General features: G+C 38.2%; 2 protein-coding genes and 1 pseudogene across 4 annotated transcripts; 1 reads left to right on the top strand and 2 right to left on the bottom strand.

The window, feature by feature from the left end:
- Positions 1–111: 111 nt before the first annotated feature.
- On the bottom strand, positions 112–1,098 carry LOC121298531 (annotated as a pseudogene).
- A 4,626-nt stretch (positions 1,099–5,724) lies between these two features.
- On the top strand, positions 5,725–7,474 carry LOC121298530 (E3 ubiquitin-protein ligase MARCHF3-like). The gene is made up of 4 exons (XM_041225657.1): positions 5,725–5,903; positions 6,170–6,374; positions 6,877–7,083; positions 7,300–7,474. The coding sequence occupies exons 1-4, from the start codon at positions 5,725–5,727 to the stop codon at positions 7,459–7,461; spliced, it is 753 nt and encodes a 250-aa protein (XP_041081591.1). The 3' UTR covers positions 7,462–7,474.
- A 171-nt stretch (positions 7,475–7,645) lies between these two features.
- Positions 7,646–20,900, bottom strand: LOC121299305 (lamin-L(III)-like). Of its 3 annotated transcripts, none has more exons than XM_041226988.1 (12): positions 20,836–20,900; positions 17,953–18,339; positions 16,277–16,433; positions 15,839–15,964; positions 15,396–15,566; positions 14,026–14,151; positions 13,488–13,708; positions 12,610–12,814; positions 12,385–12,492; positions 11,932–12,051; positions 11,548–11,661; positions 7,646–11,116 (listed from the first exon to the last, which is right to left on the bottom strand). In XM_041226988.1, exons 1-12 carry the CDS (start codon positions 20,874–20,876, stop codon positions 11,078–11,080), a joined length of 1,815 nt encoding a protein of 604 aa, XP_041082922.1. In that variant the 5' UTR covers positions 20,877–20,900; the 3' UTR covers positions 7,646–11,077. The 3 variants fall into 3 exon arrangements, with proteins under 3 accessions (XP_041082922.1, XP_041082921.1, XP_041082923.1); XM_041226987.1 differs by having other exon boundaries at positions 7,646–10,347; XM_041226989.1 differs by lacking the exon at positions 20,836–20,900 and adding an exon at positions 18,682–18,723 and having other exon boundaries at positions 7,646–10,347.

Below are 20,900 nucleotides of genomic sequence, written 5' to 3'. Positions count from 1 at the left end.
TTCAGGATTGGTTTTCATATCCAGACTTCTAAGTTCTTCTGTTTCAAGCTTCTATTTTAACCTGTTTTGGTCTTTAAGGACAGAGCTCTGAGATTGTCTTGAGTCTGTATTTCAGAGTAAGGCAATGACACACTCCCTGTTCCAGGAGTGTCCATCGCACGTCCATTGCTGGTTGTTTTCTTCAACAAGTTCTAAGGTTGGAAGTGAGGTAGTACTTGTGACCTCCCTGAACCTGAGAGAGATGACAGAATTTTCATCTTGGCTTTCTATTTCCTGATAGCCAGCCAGTGACACCTCCTGTTTGAGTAAAGACTCCTTGATCTTCTTCCACCCCAAGTGATTCAGCTCCATAAGGTTTAGGCAGATGCAGAAGACCCCCACAGAAAACATGAAATGCAAGAAAATGGTCTTCTCGGTGGGACGAGAAACATAGCAGTCAACTATCTGGGTGCACAGAAATGCTGTGCATGCGAAATGTGAAGGAACCTGGAAACCGAAAAGAACCCACTGAGCGAAAACAAAGCCCACTTCCAATGCTGCTTGGAAGCACATATGAAAGACATAATATTTTAAAAGGCTCCCAGTCTTTTTACTGCCTTCTCTGAAACCTTTCGATCATGCTCTTTAATGCTTACTTTTTTTATTTACACGGAAATCAGTCCTTTCAATGATATCTGCAGAGCTGTGTCCTGGATTTCTCTCAGATTTGCAGGAAAAATGATTTCCTCCTTCAGGCTGTTTTGACAGGTTATGCCAGGTGTAAATTATAAAGCACAAGGAAGGCGTGGATACCATTATAATCTGGAACACCCAAAAACATACACAATAGGGGCGCAAGATATTGGAGCATCCTGGCTGCATGGTGTTGCAAACAAACATCTTCTGTAGCACAAGCCACAATCAGCAGATGAAAAACAACCATGACAGTAAGCCACAGCCTCCCGATCATAGTTGAGTGCTGATGAACTGCATCAAGCAGCCGTTTCAGTAGCGTCCACTCTGCCATGTCTCTGCACAGAACTTTCTTCAAGTACACAACTTGAAATAGATTCACTTTGGACAGCAGTTTTCATTTTACAGCTCTGGCACAGGAGCTGAGGTGCCAACACTATTCCAAGCCATCCCTTTTTCCTTCAGAGATAAGGTAAGTCTACACTGCCGCAAAACACTTGACACAAGCACTCATCTTCAGACTCCATCAAAAACAATTTAAGAGACCTCTCTCTTCCTACTTTAAAGCACACATGATAACACCTGGAGATAAAATTATTTATACATGACACTTAGAAGATGTAAAGACTTTGCCTTTAAAAGGCGATGCATCTGTAAATCTTTTTGTTTTGTTCACTGCTACATTAAACACACAGCAACAAATATAAAAAATATGAACTTGGTACCCACTTTGGGTTGTCTATCAGAAAAGCCCTAAAACCCCTTTTCTGTAAAAATACAGAAAACAAGACACACATTGCCAACGTTCCAGTTACATTTCTGCCCAAGATTGCAAAAAAGAAGGAAAAATGACAAAAAAATTACTATCATATTTGTACTGTGCTCTAAGTAAATACAAAGAGTATGTTACTATAACTTTTAAATACATACTTGTTGCATTCTGATATGCAGATTTAGAACATGTCACAGTGCTTTGCTCATTGCTTTAAAATTGACACTTAGGGTATCTATCCCAATTGGTGCCATGCTGCGATTTCTAAACTTGACTCTGTTGTGTGTTTCAGCAGTTGTGTATGTTTGCTTGTTGTTTGGATGCTGTCAAAGTAACACATACACTCCCAGACTTCTTGCTGTCTGTCCTAACTTTGATAGGTGCCCTAACCGCATTGTGAGGATTTCCTCCAAAACAAAATTCTGAACGTGCATTTGCACAAGATCATCCGCTATCCCAAAATGTCAAAAGACTTAACACTTGCACTTTGCTACTTCACAAAGCTTAACTTGACAGCCAGAATGCAACCCAAATACATTGGTCTGACCCCTTTTACTGATGGCATTGATGGGCAAACCACTGAACCACAACTAAATATATTATCAATGCTTCGGAGACACTGTTTTGAGAGACTCTCTTCGGACTTTAAAGCAGTCAGACAACAGGACCAGTTCTGTCGGCTTACAAAATAAAAAAGGCAGAACCTTTATCTGATATACAGAAAGCTGCTCGCTTGCCAGCTGAATAAGCTTGAATCCTTTTCCTTTCGTCCACCATAAGTAGCCCTAATGGTAAACTCCTTGCCGTGACTAAAGATCTTACAGATGCCCTTTTACCCCTTTTGATTCCTTATACCCATCAGATTAAGGGCCTGAGGTGCTGTCGCTCTATAGATTTCTCCAGTCTAACTGCCTAGACAAAGGAGATCGAGTTTCTCTATGTTTCTATTGCTCAGGGGCTTCCAGGAAGATTTCCCCCGCAGCGGGGACTCTTTCTTAGTGAATTAACCTTCAGGCCGTGTAAAATAAAAAGACCATAGACACAGGGGTCTGTTTTAATGATCTAACATCATCACCCCAGCACTATTAGTTATTAGAGCTGGAATGGCAGGATTTTGATCCACCACTTTTAAAACAGTTCAAATAAATCTAACAGGCTGCAATCTGTTACAATGCTGTTGCTCTTGTGCACCTAAAAACAATGGTCCAATATAGAACTGTCACTGAAAACAACTTCAATGCAGCCAGCAGGCATTATGCACATATTAACATCTTACCAGCTGTCTATTTCTTTTCTTAACTTGTTAAGCACATATACTAATGTAAAAGGTCACTGGATCTTGACGTGAGCTATGTGTGCCTGTGGTGCTGGGCCCTTTGGAGTAGATAAGGTGGTTTCATTGAAGCTCATTATCAACCTGCTCCTGGGAAGTCTGCTCTACATGATTCGCCCGGGATTCAGAGGAGTCTGGAACTGGGAACAGAGGAAGTTCTTTTGGAGTTTGTTTTTACCTATATGTTAATCTACAGAGTCTGGGCTCTTTATAACAAGTCCCAAAGTGTCTAAGGAATTATTCACCTTCTCTGTCTCCCTGCTCATGATGGAATTTACAATGATTCCCATTCCCTCATTTATTTGGAGCTGCTTGTGAATGAATAGCAGATAGGATTAGTACAAATGCAAATGCAAAAAAAAAAAAAAAAAAACATATACAGAAACCAAAGAGCAGGTTATAAGGGGGCAGGAGGTTTCCTATAGTTTACATTCCCTACACTATTTCTCTCTATTAAAATAACAGAATTGACAGAATACCACGTATATGGGTTTTATTTAATGAAATCATCTCTAAGTAAATGGCACTTGTGAACTCAGCATATTGCATGATCAGTGAAGGTCTTTCATTGTTGGTACAAAAGCTGACCTTGAGAGACAAATCCGCGCCACCACAGAGCTTTTGTCATTGAATTTAATGAACAAAACTAAACTAGAAGTGAAAGCCCAGCATCTGAAATTCAAGAAATCTGAAATACAGTCTGTATTCTTTATCTACAAACACCTCAGTGCTGACCTCTGTGCTGAATGTCAATACAATTTACTGCAAAAGTAATTTGAGTGGTTTTCTTGTAAAATTTGTGTTCTTTGCAGTAGTTGTGGCTCCTTGCCCTTGAAAGTAATAAATCCTTACTGATAGTTTTCAGTAACAGGTGGCAATTGCATTTGGTATTACACTTAACTACTGTCAGTGTGTATAGCTAACAAAGAAATACAATCCTGACCAGTTTTTGCTTTAAAGATTTCCACATTGAAATTTAAACATTGAAATTGATACAGAAAAGGAAATATAGCATGCATTAGAATAAAGCTATGCAACCTAGTCCTAGCATTCTTAAACTAGATGAACACAGAACTTAGAAACGGTACTCAATATCCATAGTATGATACCAAAGGCATTTTGGCATTGTTTTATATATGTACGTACGTGCGTGCGTGCGTGAATTATTAGTTTTAATTGTTAAGGGTTTTTTAAATGGAGAATCAAATTCTTATCAGTTTTGTCATTCCAAAGCACCAGCAGATGTTATTAATGTCAGACAGGGCTGTTCTTTCTGTGTAGTACAGTACAGTATATATGCATTTTAACACTGTTTCTCCCATGTCAGCTTCTGGTATTATAAATATATACAGTAATCAAAATAAATAAGTAAAGAACAATGATATCTCTCCAATGTCAGGCGAGGTGGAACAAAAACAAGGTTGAGATTTTAGAAACTGGCTAGCCACTCTAGTCAGTCTTGGAATAAGATCCGTCAATCTGTAATAATAGCCAGAAATTACCATAACATCTGGCAAACTGAGATCCTGCAATAGCAACGTCTAACTGGATTACTGTGCTTTAGTCGGTAGGTGCCCTTGGTGTAACTTGTAGTGATGTGAAAAGGATTTCCATTTGTCTTGTCTGTGCCTACTTTGCAACCTAATCCTCCTCTATTCTCACACCGACCTTGAGCCGCTAGCTAATCTTTAGGGTGAGCACAGACAGAAAGAGTCTGCTGAGTGTGCCTTCTGAAACAAGCCCTGATTACTGTATGAGGAGGACTCAACTTTTTCTGGGGCTTTTGCGGATCTATTATTTTTTTTTTAACCTTGGCTATGCAACCTTCCCGCAGTCGTCTTTGGGGTAAGGTTTTAAATAAACTTTTATGTGCACGCTGTTTTGCCCTTACAGTCACATTTTCATCTCAAGCATAGTACATATTTTTAGAATTGGACTGCCTATTTTTTTTAACCATCTAATAGGGATATTTATTTACTTCTAAGTTATTTTAATGCACGTTATTTAATAGTTGATGGGTTTTAAATATTTGAATTCAACTGACCTTTTGCAAGTGTGATGATTTAGAGAACAGACACATTTGAAAACTGGGTTTGGGTAGAAATAACTATGCTGCTTCAATATGTCATTCATTATTCAATTCTTTATACCTGCATGTAGTATGGTAGTTTATTTTAATTTTACAAAGTAACTTTTGCCTATTATATTCACTTATTTCTCATACTTTATGCTTCTATTGTACTAAAACAGTACTGTATACAGTACTCAATATATCATTGCATGTTGTCAATTTCAGTATGTATTTATTTGTTATATGTGTTGTTATACAACTGTGTGTGTAAAAAGAAGCCTGTCGTTCAGCTTCTATATAAAGTATTCATCTTTACAATGAATTTAATTCAAACAGCTGATGTAATACTAAATGAAACAGGTAGTGGAGTAGACTGGTGGTTCAGCGCCTGTTTTTAATTGGTGTTCGAGGTGTGACGTGGAAGTTTATTTTGTGTAACGCCTGGTTCAGTATGGTTTTCTATTCCGTGTTGGTTTATATGTTATAGATGTGTTATTCCATGTGAAAGTGAGGTCTGAGGTGTCACAGCAGGATAATTCACTAATTCACCTGACTCCCCCGTCTTTCACCTCTGGCAGCCTGGAACTCAACCCAAATTGGGTCACAAGTGAAATTATGGTAATAAAATGTACAGCATACGTATTCCTAAAATAAGACAGCTCTACCAAGTGACATTAATCACCAGGATAAAAAGATTACAAATGAATCATTTCCATGGATATCAATGGCCAATAACCAAGCTACCACACAGAAAAGTACATTTATTACAGTTTTATCTTTGTTTCCTCCAATACGCAGGAATACGCTCTGTATTTTAGGATGATCACGCTGCTGGTTTTTGAATGAAGGGAATGCATAGCTCCCTGTGTAGCTACCATGGACCCTGAGGAAACTCATGGAGTTTTGTCAAGCAGACTTCCAACAGTGGACTCGGCTATGCAGGAAAAACCCTCGGCTGCATCTTTCCAGGACCTGCAATCGGCCCACTGTGTGCAGGAAGTACCAGACTGTGGAACTCCTATCCAGTCAGCTGTTACAAGCCACAGCTCCTACAGGTTGGTGGGATAAAAGCAGATAAAACCAACAAACCAGGTTCTTTACATCCTGTGTATTTGTATTGTTCAATTGTACGTTGAATTTAAAAAACTAAACCTTAATATTTTTCAAAAGACAAAAAAACATTTAACCATCAGTGTGCTATACCAAGGTGGGATGGCCCTCTACTGCGAGTCAGTACAGGGTTTTAACAAACCCTTCAGCTAGTGCTAATGTGTTTAGGAAATTTCCACTCATGCTTTTTTTTTTCCTTCTTTCTCTCAAGTCTTTGCAATGAGGAGCCATTCTGTAGGATTTGCCACGAAGGCAGTAACAATGGGGATCTCCTGTCTCCATGTGAGTGCTCTGGTAGTCTGGCGATGGTGCACAGGGGTTGTTTGGAGCACTGGCTGATGGCCTCAAACACAAGTCACTGTGAACTGTGCCGCTTTGAATTTGCCTTGGAACGCCTGCCAAAGCCACTCAGTGAGGTAAAAGAAGTGGGAAAGCAATTACAATGTGACTGTCAGTATGACTGAAACGCTACTGGCTTAGGAATGACATGTGTCGGGGAACCAGATGTAGGGAGCTTGGGCATCCTACACTGCCCTGTACGGGGTTCTCTTCTATTTACTGGAGCCAGCATTATAATGTAGCCCAAAACAAAGAGGCACACTAAATTATGGTCAAACAAATGGATACCTGTGAATTGCAGAACTGCAATGTTTTGTTGATCTGTAATTTATGCAAGCTGGTGCTACATGCATCTCTGTTGTGCCCAATCATAAGTAAAAACAAAAGATTGATGTTCACGGCATGGTACAAAGCTGAAAAACATTATTTACACTAACCATATCATGAGGCACGCATTTTAATGGTTTGATTCTCTATTTGCAAGTTACATACCGTCTGTATAACATACATAGTCTAAGCATAAATGAGTCCCAAATTTAAAAAAAAAAAAGTTTAAAATGAAATGTTTTCACTTTCCAGTGGCTGGAGACTCCAGCTATGCTGCACCAGAGAAGAACACTGTGTGGAGATGCCATCTGCTTGATGTTCATAACTCCATTAGCAAGTCTCTCAGGCTGGCTCTGTGTCCAAGGGGCAATGGACCTTTACTACAGCAACAGTATGGAAGCTATTGGACTTATCGTTCTGACACTTGCACTATTCACCATCTACCTGTTCTGGACAATTGTAAGTAATTATGCAGCTCACTTATATTTTAAAACACTGTTTATTGATTCATGTTAAAACATTTTCAAAGTCGGCCCCTATTGAAAGAACTGTGAACTAGGATGTACACTACTTATTTTACACAAATCAGTGATCCATTATATTTGATTAATGTAGTACACAATAGGGCTAAGCCCATGTCATTTGTTCTTTTTTTAATGCATTTATTTTGGACAGGTCTCGCTACGCTATCACATTCATCTCTTCAATGAGTGGAAAAAGACCAATCAAAACATTCGGCTCCTCATTCCACGACCAGCAATATTACCCTGCAGTCAGCAACACCAGCTCCTTGTTGAAAACTCAAGCAAAGATAAAACGAAGGAGACCGTGGTTTAGCGGGACATTCATATTTTTTTTCGCTCCAGGGAGAATTTACAGAATAAGAACTCAATCTGTTCCACTCCAATCTGCTCACTTCTGAAAATCCAACTGTAATTATTTGTCATTATTATTATTATTATTATTATTATTATTATTATTATTTATTTTTTTTTTTTTTTTTAAGTTTGGAAGCATCCTGTTTTGTTGTCTTCTGGAGTATATTGTTTTCTTACATTTCTTATATGGTCATTCACATCAAAGACCTTTGAAATTTTGGATATAAAATCAATCAGCTGGGGAGATTTAAAACCGTATTATTGAATGATATAAAAATAAGTTGAATCTTGAAGCTTTTATAGGATTTCAAGTCATCCTTTGATTGGACGCAAAAAAAAAAAAAAACACTATGCAAGCAGTGTTTGGTTGTGCGACTAACCAAAAACAAAAATCTGTTACATTTTCAATTCAATTTTTTTTTTTTTTTTTTTTTTTTTAGATCCTTCAAAGCTGCTGATTTTTGTTACAACCCTTGACAATTATCTGCAACTGTTCAGTTATCATGGGGATCTGAGGCAGGGGAGATAGAATCTGAATATTATGCCATTTAATTGGAATCAGAAAGAAGATATTAGTGTCAGTCTTGTACTGTAATAAGAGTGCTGGCCACTCACTCACTAACCAAACATACCAAGTAATACTTGGCAGGCCAGGACAGGTTATTCAAAATGATACATTCCATTCCAGATACCAGTGGGTTTAACAAATCTGTAGTTAAAGCACATTTTACATTTAGACATTTCAACAAATCAAAAAATACAGAACCCGGGCAATGTATTTTCTTCAATAAAAAAAGGCTTTATTTAAAGTAGTACAAAATAATGTATCTATTTTGGTACAGTGTGCAGGTTTAATGATCAAATGGCCGAATAGACATGAATGGGATTTCCCACACAAAAGGCAATATTCAATGTTAGCTTAACAGCGTCTGCGTGCTCTGTGTGCCGACAGTATCACGTCTCTATTTTCCTTTACTTTCACATTTTAAACATTCCCACGCAACTGATGCAAGTTAAATGTGTAAGTGCAGTGTGTGCAATTACAGTGCTAAAGGGACCAACGTGAAGCAATATATTTGTGACAGAAGAGAATGCCATTTATAATAAGGCCACTAACTCGCTGTGGCGTATATGACTTCACAATAAATGACTTGCGGTTACATCATATTCAGTGTCCTACAAGTTTTGTACATCAGAAAAGAAAAAAAACACACCAAAAAAAAATAAATGCATCTAGAATATCAACTCAAAACAAAAAAAAGCATCTTATGAACTGTGCAAGAAATCAATGCAGGCACAAATTACATTCAGTGTGCTTTGAAAATTATTACATTTTGTATTTGTAACAATACAAATATACAATTCATCTAAATAGAAACATACTAGCAAAATAATACTCCAAACTACCAAAACAATCAGAGAATGTCAAAAAAAAGTGTTTAATAAACACATACACTTTACCCAGCGACAGCAATTTGAACTGCCAGTCACACACTGACCCAATAAATAGCTGCGTTACATATTTTAATTTACGTCAATGTGTAAAAACTGATATATTCTTCTTTGGCTTAAAGGCAAAAAAAAGGGTTAGGATTTTCACCTGTTCGATTTATTAAAGTGCCAACTGTGAGATTCAACAATAGCTCAGCAGCAGACTGTGCATTTAAGAGGCTCAGTGGAAATACACAGCGCATCTCAAAAAACACTTCTTGTAATTGAGCATTAAGATTAGATTTCCTTTAAAGCCAGCAAGATGCGAACTAGTGTGCAATAATGCAAAGCTATAATAATTCTAATAACCCAATATCTTGAGATTATAACACAGACAGAATAATTAAACCAAATGTCATAGCACCATGAAAATGTAATGAATACTGTAGAAGCAGGGAAATCACATACATTTTTTTTCTTTCAACACACCTGTGTGCAAGCTGTGCTGATGAAAATTTATGAATAGATTTTTCCAGTTGCCAAATTACGGCACAAGCCATCACATGGAAATCCAATCATACTTTCTTCATCAGACCTTATTTATACTTCACAGTTAGTGTCCTTATTCCTTCTAAGAATGCTCTACAGGGACCTCTGTTGGAAACAGTAGGTATAAGTTAAGCTGTAGGGCTACAGTGTAGCTTTTGCATATACTGCTCCTAAACAATACATAGCTTTAGTGCTGCAGTGCCCGAGGCAATGAATCCACAGTCCCATTGTGGAGAAGAGTGAAAGCTGCCGTTTTCAACCAAGACCTGACGAATCTCTGATCCATTTGCATGCCCAGCTAACAAGGTTAAGTTGCTATTTAAATTAAATCTTAGCGGACGCAGCAGATTAGCCCAGTCACACGCTAATGTGTTGAGCTACTGCACAGGCACACCATGACTTGTATTTTAATCTGATTTAACATAACGTGCTTACCCACTGGATACAATGTGCTTCCTCTGACGTATTGGGATTAAAAGACAGCCATGCGTCTTTATGGCTGGTCCAGTTCTTTCCTTAAAAATGTTAACCTTCATGAAAGATCTCTAATACCCAGTTAAGAAAAGGCACCTTCTGATGTGAGAGAAACTGAAAAAATCAAAGAATTTAATCGTGTTGCAACCAGTCTAGTTCTCATTGCTCCCCCCCCCCCCCCAAGAATACCCAACAGAAAAATACCAGTTTCCATATAAAACAAAACAAACTAGTGCAACTCCAATAATAGCATCTTTACATTCCAATTCATTAAAAAAAAAAAAAAAACAACAAAAAACACTCGAGTAACAGCTTCTCATTGGGATTCCAAAATCAACCACTTGTGCTGCTACATAACAGAACAGCTGGGGTCATCAGCTCTATGAAGACCCTGCAAAAACAGATTCAAGATTCATTCACAAACAATATTCATACTGATGCATGTGAATACAGTGGGGCTATAGAACATGTTTTAACGTAAAGCACATACACCATTATATTGGGAGCAAGACAGCTGTTTTCCATGCATAAGCTACAAAATGATATTTACCATGCAAAACATGGATGCATATGTACAAGGAAAGTACCTTTTCCTAATGACTGAGGCTTGTGAGTGCAGAGGAAGCCACTACTAGAATGTTAATGCAATATACACCAAGGATCACAGAAAAACCTACCGCCCCCAAATGTTCAGCTTTGAGAATTCAATCAAATACTTAGTGAAGGGCATCTTAGACAAGATGCAGCATCGAATTTACTGTGGGATGGTCCCCATCCGACAGAAGAGTGATACAGACAACGGCTCGGCTGGGACTGTATCCAAGGGTCGCCTTCCAGCTGATATTTTGCATAAATAGTACAAGGCAAATTTAACTTACTTATGTAGCAGATCTTGTACCTTGCAACTTTACCAGGGAATAAGAACACTTATTCTTGCTTGGGGCAATGCATTAATATTATACTGTATATCTTAAAGGCTTTCAGTTTCAGAAAAAGCAAGTAAATAAGCAGATGTGGCAAGCCGATCAGTATAAAAAGGTGAGCAAACACAGGAGAGGGTGAAGCACAGGGCTGCCTTCATTGCCTCACCTAGTTTGTTGGTTCATACAACCAGAGGCAAATCATGAGATGGAACAACATTTCTTTTTTCTTCTTTTTGGCTAAGATACCAAGCAAATGATAAAAAAAAAACATTAAGTTGCGTCCTTTTCTATCTAAACCATGGAGAAGTACTGCATGTACTTTACAGGGAGAAGTGAGAATCCTGTTCAAAATGTTATGTTCTGCAAAATGGAGACCCAAGGTTTGCATGTGCTCTAAATCGAGTCTTTGCACATACATACAAGCGGTCTTGAACTTTACCTGAAACAGCTTCTATAAATAAGGCCTGCTGAATAACACGCGCTTAACAACTCTTGCTATCTCCTTATTAATTTATTTTGGCATTGTATTAAAAACAGACTTAAGAAAAACATTTATACAATGTCTCTTTTTGCCTTGGCAAGAAAATGCTCTATAAATGTAAATTGTTAATTTAATACATTATCTGTTCTGCCAAAAATGCTACAGTGGATAGAGAGTCTGACATTACCTGTCGTCGTAGGGGCACCTCACTTCCAGTGATATGCTCTTCATCATACTCCTCCTCCTCAGATTCACCCTCTGCCTCTCTCAGTATTCGCACCAGGGTTCGCTCTGCAGTCTCCTGTCACCAGAAAACAAAAAGGTAACAGAGCCATTGTTATTGGGGACTGGATAGCACAGTGCATCAATGCATTAGACTTTCACCTGAGTTCAACTCCAGCCACGTCTACATGACAACATTAACAGAACCTTTGCATGCATGCTCAAAAAGAAAGCGAGGCCATGGATCGGAGAAGCACAGAGAGACCGATTTGCTTCAGAACATGCACTACCCAGAGCTTATTCATCACAAAGATTAAAAGAGAAAAAACCTCACTCATTTCTACGCTACCTCTTTATTGTTGTTGATGAGGACAATCCTTATATTATCCCCTGTACCCCAGGTAGTGTCACTCTTCCAGACTAAATCACTGGGAGGATTAGGGCTAACCCCAGTGCTTGATGCCCAAATCTGAAAAGAAAAAAAAAAATAGAAGTCATAATATCGTGTGTTGGCCTGTGGTTTTAAAAGCCTTTGAAAAGAATGGTATTTACTTTTTCACAGCTAACAAAAGCAGTCCATAAAATCGTAAATGACATTGACAAACGAAACCCCAGACTATTCAATTTCAACACCAAGTGAAGTCATATAGTAGGTCTGCAGGGCGTTTTAAGGCAATGATACTGAAAAGCATAGTCCAGTAGTGTAACTGCAAATGTTTTTATTATTAACAACAACACAAGTTAGACTGGCTTCACTAAATTACAGAATAAAGCATTTTCTCCAGTTGTCAATATTACTTACAGTGACTGTCTGTCCACTTCGAAGCACAAACCTCGAAGGAAATTTATATGCAACATCCAACATGGACATAAGGTTTCTTTTTAGGATCCACCCACCTAAAGGCTGGTCCTGTAAAAATAACAACACTTTAAAAAGTGTCACTTAATACAAATCTGTCCCTACATGTTCCTCACACACACATTGGTATTAGATCATGAAAAAACAGTTACTTTAAAAACTACCCACCTCCTCAGAGTTGTTTCTAAGCTTGACAAAGTTCCCTTCCAAGTCTAGCTCATCAATAGAAACAGGTCCGGTGGAGGAGGAATGCTGGGATATTTTGTAGCTGGGGGCTTGACTCTGCGTTTCTACAAGTTTCCTTTTCTTCCCCCGCAGTGTCCGGGTACGAGACACGGCAGTTCGTTGTGCGGAGCTCGGGGACAGGTTCAGTCTGCAACACAGAAGAACAGGGTCATTTAAAACATGGAAATACAACCAGCCTGCAACACTAACAGTGTATCTCAGGAAAAGGTGACTGATCACACACGTAATGTTTACTGGTGGTCAATCTGCGAGGAACAGAGAACAAATGGAAAGGATCTTTTTAACAGTGTTGTTCCAGAATGTAAATACGGTATGAACAGTTTGGCTCTAAACTGTCCCACCTCAACCCCTGTGAATTATTTAGCATACATTTCTGGTTGTAATATTAGTATCAGTAATATGCAGTTTCCGTTTCTTGGGATGCTTATGGTCACAGTCACAGCAGAAACAGTATGGACATTGTTTAAAACACCTGCCTCACCCTGTCAGATTGTTATAATTGTTAATGTTTTCTAATATGACGATACGCCAGCGTAAAAAGCAGCATAGAGATTTTTAAATCAATGAAGTTGTTAGAAAGTTGCAAGCTTCCTTAGAAACAAACATCCACACATACAAAAAAACCCACCAAAAAACAGCATGTGCTCTGTTAGCTCAAGTGCACATAAAAATACATTTTTCAATAAATATACACAACTATAATACTCAATTACTCCAAATGAATTGGACAAACTACTGATAAGAAAACAAACCCACTCATCGCGCCTAGTGAAGCCTGTTGCAGCAGTAGTACATCATACCTCTGTTCTTCTCCTTCCAGCATTTTCCTGTAAGCATTGATCTCCATGTCCAAAGCCAGTTTCACATCCAGAAGATGCTCATATTCTTCCAGCTGGGTCTGCATTAGCTGTCTCATTTCAGCCATTTCTCTGTCTTTCTCAGTTAAGCGTTGATGGTTTCTCTCTCTCTCCCGGTCCAGAGCATTCTCAGCTTCCCTTAGTTTGGTCTCCAAGGCAGCATTCTAGGAACAAGCACATCAGTAACTACTGTATACATGGGTCTAGTGGAGTATCGGAGTACTAGTATATTGTGCAACTCAGTTTGCACATTCCCTGTGCAAGCAGTTATTAAATGGATCAAGCTTGCCATCTAGGGCACACCAAAGGGTATTGCAACTAAACTACAGAACAGATCCAAAAATGGTGCAAGATTTTGTTTACTGTGGACAAGCAGAAAAGGGAAAAAAGAAAGAATATGGCAGGGTATTTAGCTGTTCCCATTTTAGAGACAGGCGCTGGCTTTAAAAAAAAAAAAAAAAAAAGAGTAGGATTACATTACCTGTTCCTGATAGTGGCCGAGCTGAGATGACAAGGTTTCAACCCTCATTTTTGACCCCATTAGCTCCTCCCTGGCAGAGCTGGCAAAATCGCTATTCTTAGCAGCAGCGTGTTGTGCATTCTCCAGCTAAAACCACAAACAGCAGCAGCGATGAGGACCAGCAGACAGAGAAGTCTACAACTAGAAGGACAGTTTAAACTGTTTTACATAAAGTTGCAAATAATATATAAGAGAAGTGAAGTTTAAAAAGTATGTGAACTGATTTAACAAAGTTCTACTTCAGATAACATGTCCTTCAACTGGATTCAGTGCAGTAGATGATGGTCAAATCTGAAATGCAAGAACCCTGGAATCAGGGAATGTGTTGGTTACAGCAGAATGTTCACCCCAAGAGGTTCGGAGGTGACCAGTGCAAAGATAAACCTGTGTTCTTTTTGTTTCCTAGCAGCACGTTTCCTAGAACAATGGTACATTCCACAAACTCGGAACCTCCTGGGACGAACAGTCTGCTGTAACCAAAACATTCCCTGATGCCACAGGCTACCTAGGTTATTCATTTATTTTAAATTGATCATTCTACATATGTGGAGCATTTGTATATTTATTTTGACCAACATCAACACACGCCTTCACAATGAGATGTGTATTTCACTGACTACCATGGAAACTCACCTCTGTTACCATAATTTAGGCTACCAACCCTTTTCTGTTGCAGAAACTACTAAAGAGGACATCCTTGTGATGTATTTTTGCATTCGAGAAGGCTTCTATCTAAACACTGTGGTTCATAAGCACTCTGACACTACAATACTTTAAATGTTTCAGTACCTTTGTAAGTGCATCCATGTTTTCCATCTTGTTCGCTACCATCTCTATCACTTTCCCTTCTACCACGTTTTGCCCTGCATTCTTTTGGAAACCTGTATATTGCTGCTCTAATAATCCTCTACTGATCTGCTGTTTCATCCTAAACTGCATCACATTGAACAATATGAAAAGGGTCATACAAGAAGAATGGCTGTGGTCTATCACCATATCAACAAAAAACAAAGTGATTTATACCTACGCATTTCCTTCGGCCAATGTATACGTCTGCTCTTTGATTTTAACATGGTTTCCAAACTATTGTATTCTTAATGCCCTTGCTACTCCATGATTCAATAGCTAATTGATTTAAAAATCAGTTAGGTCTTATTGCCAGTTCACCAATTCTACGTTTTTAACATCAGATTTTTTTTTTTTTTTTTTTTTTTTTTTTTTTTTTTTAACGTTCAGGTCAAAAAGCAAACTATAACAAAGACATATTTTGCAAATGTGGCTGTTGATGGTATATTTTTGTAGAAGTCTGTTGAGAGTCTGAGAAGTGTTACCTTGGCAATAAAGTTTCTCTCTAGCTCCTCCTTATATTGATGGATTTGGCCTTCATGTTCCCTTCGGAGCTGTTGCATGGCCTCAGAAAGCTTGCTATCAAATTCCTTCTGCCGACCAGCGTCAATCTCAACTAGTCTAGTTTCAAGACGACTTTTGGTTTCCCGGAGCTCCTACAAAGATTATTGAGAGTGATGTGCAAAAACATTTTCACAAAGATACAGTATACTGCTTTACTGTCCTTATTTTAAACCAAATGATCCATAATTATTAAACACTTAAGAAGGCTTAACTTAGACATACTAAAAGAAAAAAAAAAATCATTAAAACACTTTTAAAAGGCAGAATCTTCAAAGGCTACAGACAGCTTACAGAGAGTAAGAAGACTGCAGTGGATGGTATAATATTCAAAACACAAAAGATCAAAACATTGCCTTCTACATACTTCTTCACCGATGTGTTTCTGAAACTCCATTTGTTCCCGTAGTGTCTGCATTTGGTTTTCAAGGTCAACTCTTCGCAGCATTTCATCCTGGAGTTGATTCTTAACATCATGTAACACAGATTCAAGCTGTAAAAACACAACACAAAAGTCAGGGATTTTTTTTAAACAACAAGAAGTAATGCAAGGGATTATAAATACTTTAAGCTTTTCTGTTTAACTGGTTACTCAGAAAACTAGTTCCATTTATCAATCGGAACCTGATCTTCACAGTAAAATCTTACAGCATTGCTTTCTTATCCTATATTAAACAAATAAAAGAAAATGAAATGGAAAATTAACACTAACAGTGAAGCACATTATTCATTTTTTTTTTTTTATTTTACACCAAACACAGAAATAGATTAAAAAAAAAAAAGAAAGAAAATGAGCAAATCTTACATTGGCAGTCTGAGCCTTGAAATCAAAAAGTTCACTTTCTAGACGCCTGTTTTCAGCCAGTAAATTTGCCAATTCTGCCTCTTTGGAGTTCAATAGAGCTTCAAGATTTCTCAAGCGGCCCACAGCAGCAGCCAAGTCAGTCTCCTTTTTATTGTACCTGAAAACAAAAGACCCGTTGGTAAAGTCTGGAACATTTCTTAACAAACCTAATAAAGAGAGCTAGTTTCAACATAAATTAAACCAAGAAATGCACAACGTTTTGTGCAATCCACTGAAACTCCTTTACCACCTTGCCAGGACCCCAATGAAAACGAGATAAGGTACATCAAAGGAGATATATATCATGTACTAGCCCAATGGAGGACTGGTAGCCTATAGTAAGTAATATTTTAATTTCAAGTTGACATTGCAGTTATTTGTGTTGCCACACAATTAAGTACTAGCCTAGCATTTATTCTATTGTCTTTAAAACTAGTTTTCATCATTGTGCCCCTCTGAATCGCTACTGTAGCACAGACGTGCAGTAGATTGCACTGTAAAAGGAAAAGCCTTCATAACCGCAGAATGTGACCCACTTTAGAACAGAACACAGGCCTCACTGACCTGTGGTGCTGACCACCAGGAGAACGGTACAGACTATCTTTACAACCCAATGAAACAGGCTACTCTATAAAGACATGCCTGCACCTTCAGTTTGAACTCTAGACCCCATAGCTTACTTGGCAACACACTGTAATTTTGAATTGTGTAATATTAAAGAAAGGCATGCTGTAAGCATCATTGGTGTGGGTTGTTGGAAAGTAGTAGTATAAAATTCTTACCTTGCTGTAGTAGATACATATGGTAACCCCGCCAAATATCTACAGCTACTTAACATACCAGCCTTGCCTAAATGTGTCCCACAAATAGGTCTTGGACAGCCACAAAGAAAAGGCTTTTGGCAATCGTCACTTTGAAACATAAAAGGCCAGTGATATTGTAATACCAGTTACAAATGAACCCATCCTCAAATGCACTGAAGTGACACAGTGTATTGTTGTTGTTTATTGTTGTTACTCAGAACCAGTAAGGTTTGATTGATTAACATAAAGCAATTTAAAATCACAGATAAGGAGCCTGACCCAGAAATAGGATACATATTCTAAGCTATTCATGGAGACCCAAATGCATTTAGCAGTGGGGATTTCAATTCCAAGGAACACTCACATGTATAAACTGCATTTCACCAAAACAGAATCTTCGTGGATATTTTAAGTAGCTTTCTGCTGAACTTTTACCTACAGAATATGGCTTACAATAAAACCACATGCGGCTATTGACCCAGTTCTCGAATTAGTACATTTTATTAAGGCAGTATATGCGCCAGATACTTTGTTAAAAAAAATAAAAAAATAGTATATCAAATATACTGTTACAGCAAAAACAACACTTATTTTTTGTGTGTTGTAGTAAAGGCTTTTTTTCATCGTGTGACCCAATTCGGCTTTCACTTAGGAAAAAAAAAGAAAGTTAGTTGAATTGTATCTGTAAATAACTGAAAACATGTATTAGAATACTGTTACATTAACGAGGCCTGCATTTTGTTCTACAATTTAAAATGCAATGTTTATCCTAGCCAAGTGCAGCTGTTGTACAGTGAACGAAAAATAAATAAATAAAGCTTATTTAACGTGTACCTTATCTGTAGTTGTCGGTGGTCCTCTGTGACTTTGCTAAATTGAAGTTGAAGCCTAGCTCTCTCGTTAGCCGTGTTGTCCAGCAGTTTCCTCGCGTCTGCGAGCTCTGTTTCATAGAGCAGCCGTATCGTTCCCAACTCCCGGGACGAGGACTGCTCCCTGTCCTCAAGCAGGAGCTGCAGAGATGCTTTGTCCGTCTCTAGCAAGCGGACTCGCTCAATGTAATTCGCCAGGCGGTCATTCAGCTGCCTCAATTCTTCTTTCTCCTGGAGACGGCTCAGGCGAGTCGGGCTAGCGCTGGATCCTGCCGGGGACACGCCAACGGTGCTCCTCCGAGTGCTCCGGCCTGAGGTGGCCGGAGTCGAGGTAGGCATGGAAGCCATTATCCTGCCAAAAATACAAGCCCGTTTACGCAAGGAAGGGTAGTTAATTATGAATATCAGCCATTTCCCCCATACAGTTTTTAAATTGATTTTTTAAAATAAATGATCATTTATTTAATTTCTTAAGCAGAAGCCTTGCTGCCGCACCGAATTCCTACAAATTGCCAAAAATAACAGCTGTTTTTCCAAGTTTAACAGCTACCGGTACCTATTAAAACACTAACAACACACACACGAAATAAAACGTATTGTATTACAAATTCCAAAACGGATGCAATTTGAAGCAGTAGGTCTTTAGTTTCCTAAACTGAGACAATACTATTTATTTATTTTAAACCTCTCTCACAATACCACAGACGATCTACTCCCCCCTCTGAACCAGCTGATGAGAAACGGCTCAGCTGAGTAAAAATAGTGATATCACATGACTTCACAAGGTCTTCACTGATGGAGCGCATTGACAATTAAAGGGCGAGTTCAATGAGGGTAGCAATAATATACCTCTGTTTATATTATGATACAATTCCTTTCGCTTTTAAACGGCGGAGACGTAAATAACTTGTTCAATTTTACAACACATTCCTTGTCGTCTGGACTTGTAGTTTGTTAGACTTCTGTAACGCTGTAATTCTTTCTATATGTGTTTTTTCTACAGTGTTTCTTTGTTGTCTTTGCTTTCTTTGAGACCACCGTCACATTACTGTATCAAAGGAGTATAAGCAGTATTCACAATGAAGACAGCCTACTTCCTTAGGTCATCCTAAAAGTCATCTAAAATTAGAAGGGTCAAGCGCCTTTAGTTGTAATGCTCCCTGTCCTGCCTTTGGAACTGCCTCCCAAGTATTATCAGTAATGTCGGCAGAATCAAATAATTTAAATCAAATTTAAATTTCTTTGAGTTAGCTTATTTTTTAACTAGATTGGTCGGCCTATGGCTTTTCTTTGATTTTATTGCAAAGAACCCTGGGATGCTCTGCATGGAGAGCTATATAAAAGCAAATTGCATTGTGTTGTATTGTATTGTACTGTATTCAACTGCATTGCATTGCATTGTATTGTAATGAGTTCTGATGTCAATTCTCTATGTTGGGTTCAGAACCCCTACAGATTAACAGGAAATGTGTGTCTTACTGCCACTGATCTTGTCTTGGACCACTAACAACTGGAAAGAAATGTCAAGGCAGCCGAACTCTGCACTGCTGTCAGGATTTCTTGTAAACTGACGACCTGGAGGCCTCTGACCTGCCAAGCAGTAATTGTGTACTGGGGAACCTTTATTGGAACCAACATTTCAATTAAAAACATCTTCGTGCGACAGTTAAAGATATTTTGATCACTAGCTCTGGTGTTAAAAAGGATGTGTATATGCTTTTGCCTGATGTTTCTAAACTTTTTGGCTGGTAGAATAATATTCTCCCCAGTGGACATGACCTGAAAACAAAATGTCTCCCGGATTTTTAAGGATTATTTTTAAATAGAATGCTATTTCCAGTTAGAGAGACAGTGTTCTTAAAGAGCTCAGCGATGATTCTATCAGTACTTTGACAGGAATAAGGACACCCTCTTCTGTGTTATCAGATATACTAGAGACTCCCTAATAAAAGCTGACCACAGTTAAAGCATAGCAATGTGTAATAAAGCACAGTGAAAGCATGGTAAAGCAGAGGTAAGCATTGTAAAGAGTAGCGAGGTATGGTAAAGCACATTAATAAACGTGGCAAACCAGGGCAACAGCAATGCTTTCCAAATTCTGAAGTACTTAGTCTTTGTCTAACTGTATATTCTCGGCAGCACATGGAATATAATGAAGAAACAAGAATCTTCATTTGAAGCTGGTTGGTTTTTGTAACACATTCAGCATTCAAGTTTAATCTCAATGACATTTGGAAGTTTGGATAAATAGCTGAATAAATGACTGGTTAAAAAAAAAAAAAAGTTTAAAAAAAAAAACAGTCTATTGTTATCGAATTTGATATATGTATTTATTTATTAATAAATTGAGCCTATCAATATAACACATTGAAAGAGATTGCACTTTTACGACCTCTGGACTTTGACACATTCATGAGTATTTATCATATCTGCAATTATAAGTATTTCAGTTTTTATTTGTATCTAACTTAGCAAAATAAATCTTCATTAAGAAGGAGAGCCGCTACACACATGAGAAACTAATTACATTCGCATTCACTGTACTGTATTGTCGGAAGGAGGGCACATATGCTTCGAATTGTCCGAGACTCTTAGGCTGCAACCTGCTGCAGAAGTGACCTCCGTAACATGACTAGTTCTGTTTACTTGACCTTCGAGACACAGAGAGCACAGTAAAGGCTTCGCGTTTGTTTTATAACCTGGTTAAATAAAAGCGTGTTTTTGGCGTTAGATCTTATGCCTGTGTATTATTACTTGTAATTAGTAATACTAAAACACACAATGGGTTGATCTCCTGTTTAATAAACTACACCTCTGTATTAATGACTACTGCAGTCAGCTCACTCACCCCCGTTCTTCAGTGAGGGCAGGATTGGTTACAGCAAGCATTCAGGACACCATGTCAAGTTAAAC

Source organism: Polyodon spathula, chromosome 24 (assembly GCF_017654505.1).
Source record: "Polyodon spathula isolate WHYD16114869_AA chromosome 24, ASM1765450v1, whole genome shotgun sequence".
NCBI lineage: Eukaryota > Metazoa > Chordata > Actinopteri > Acipenseriformes > Polyodontidae > Polyodon > Polyodon spathula.
The sequence above is the reverse complement of the archived record's forward strand: the minus strand, read 5'-3'. Positions and strand labels throughout refer to the sequence as shown.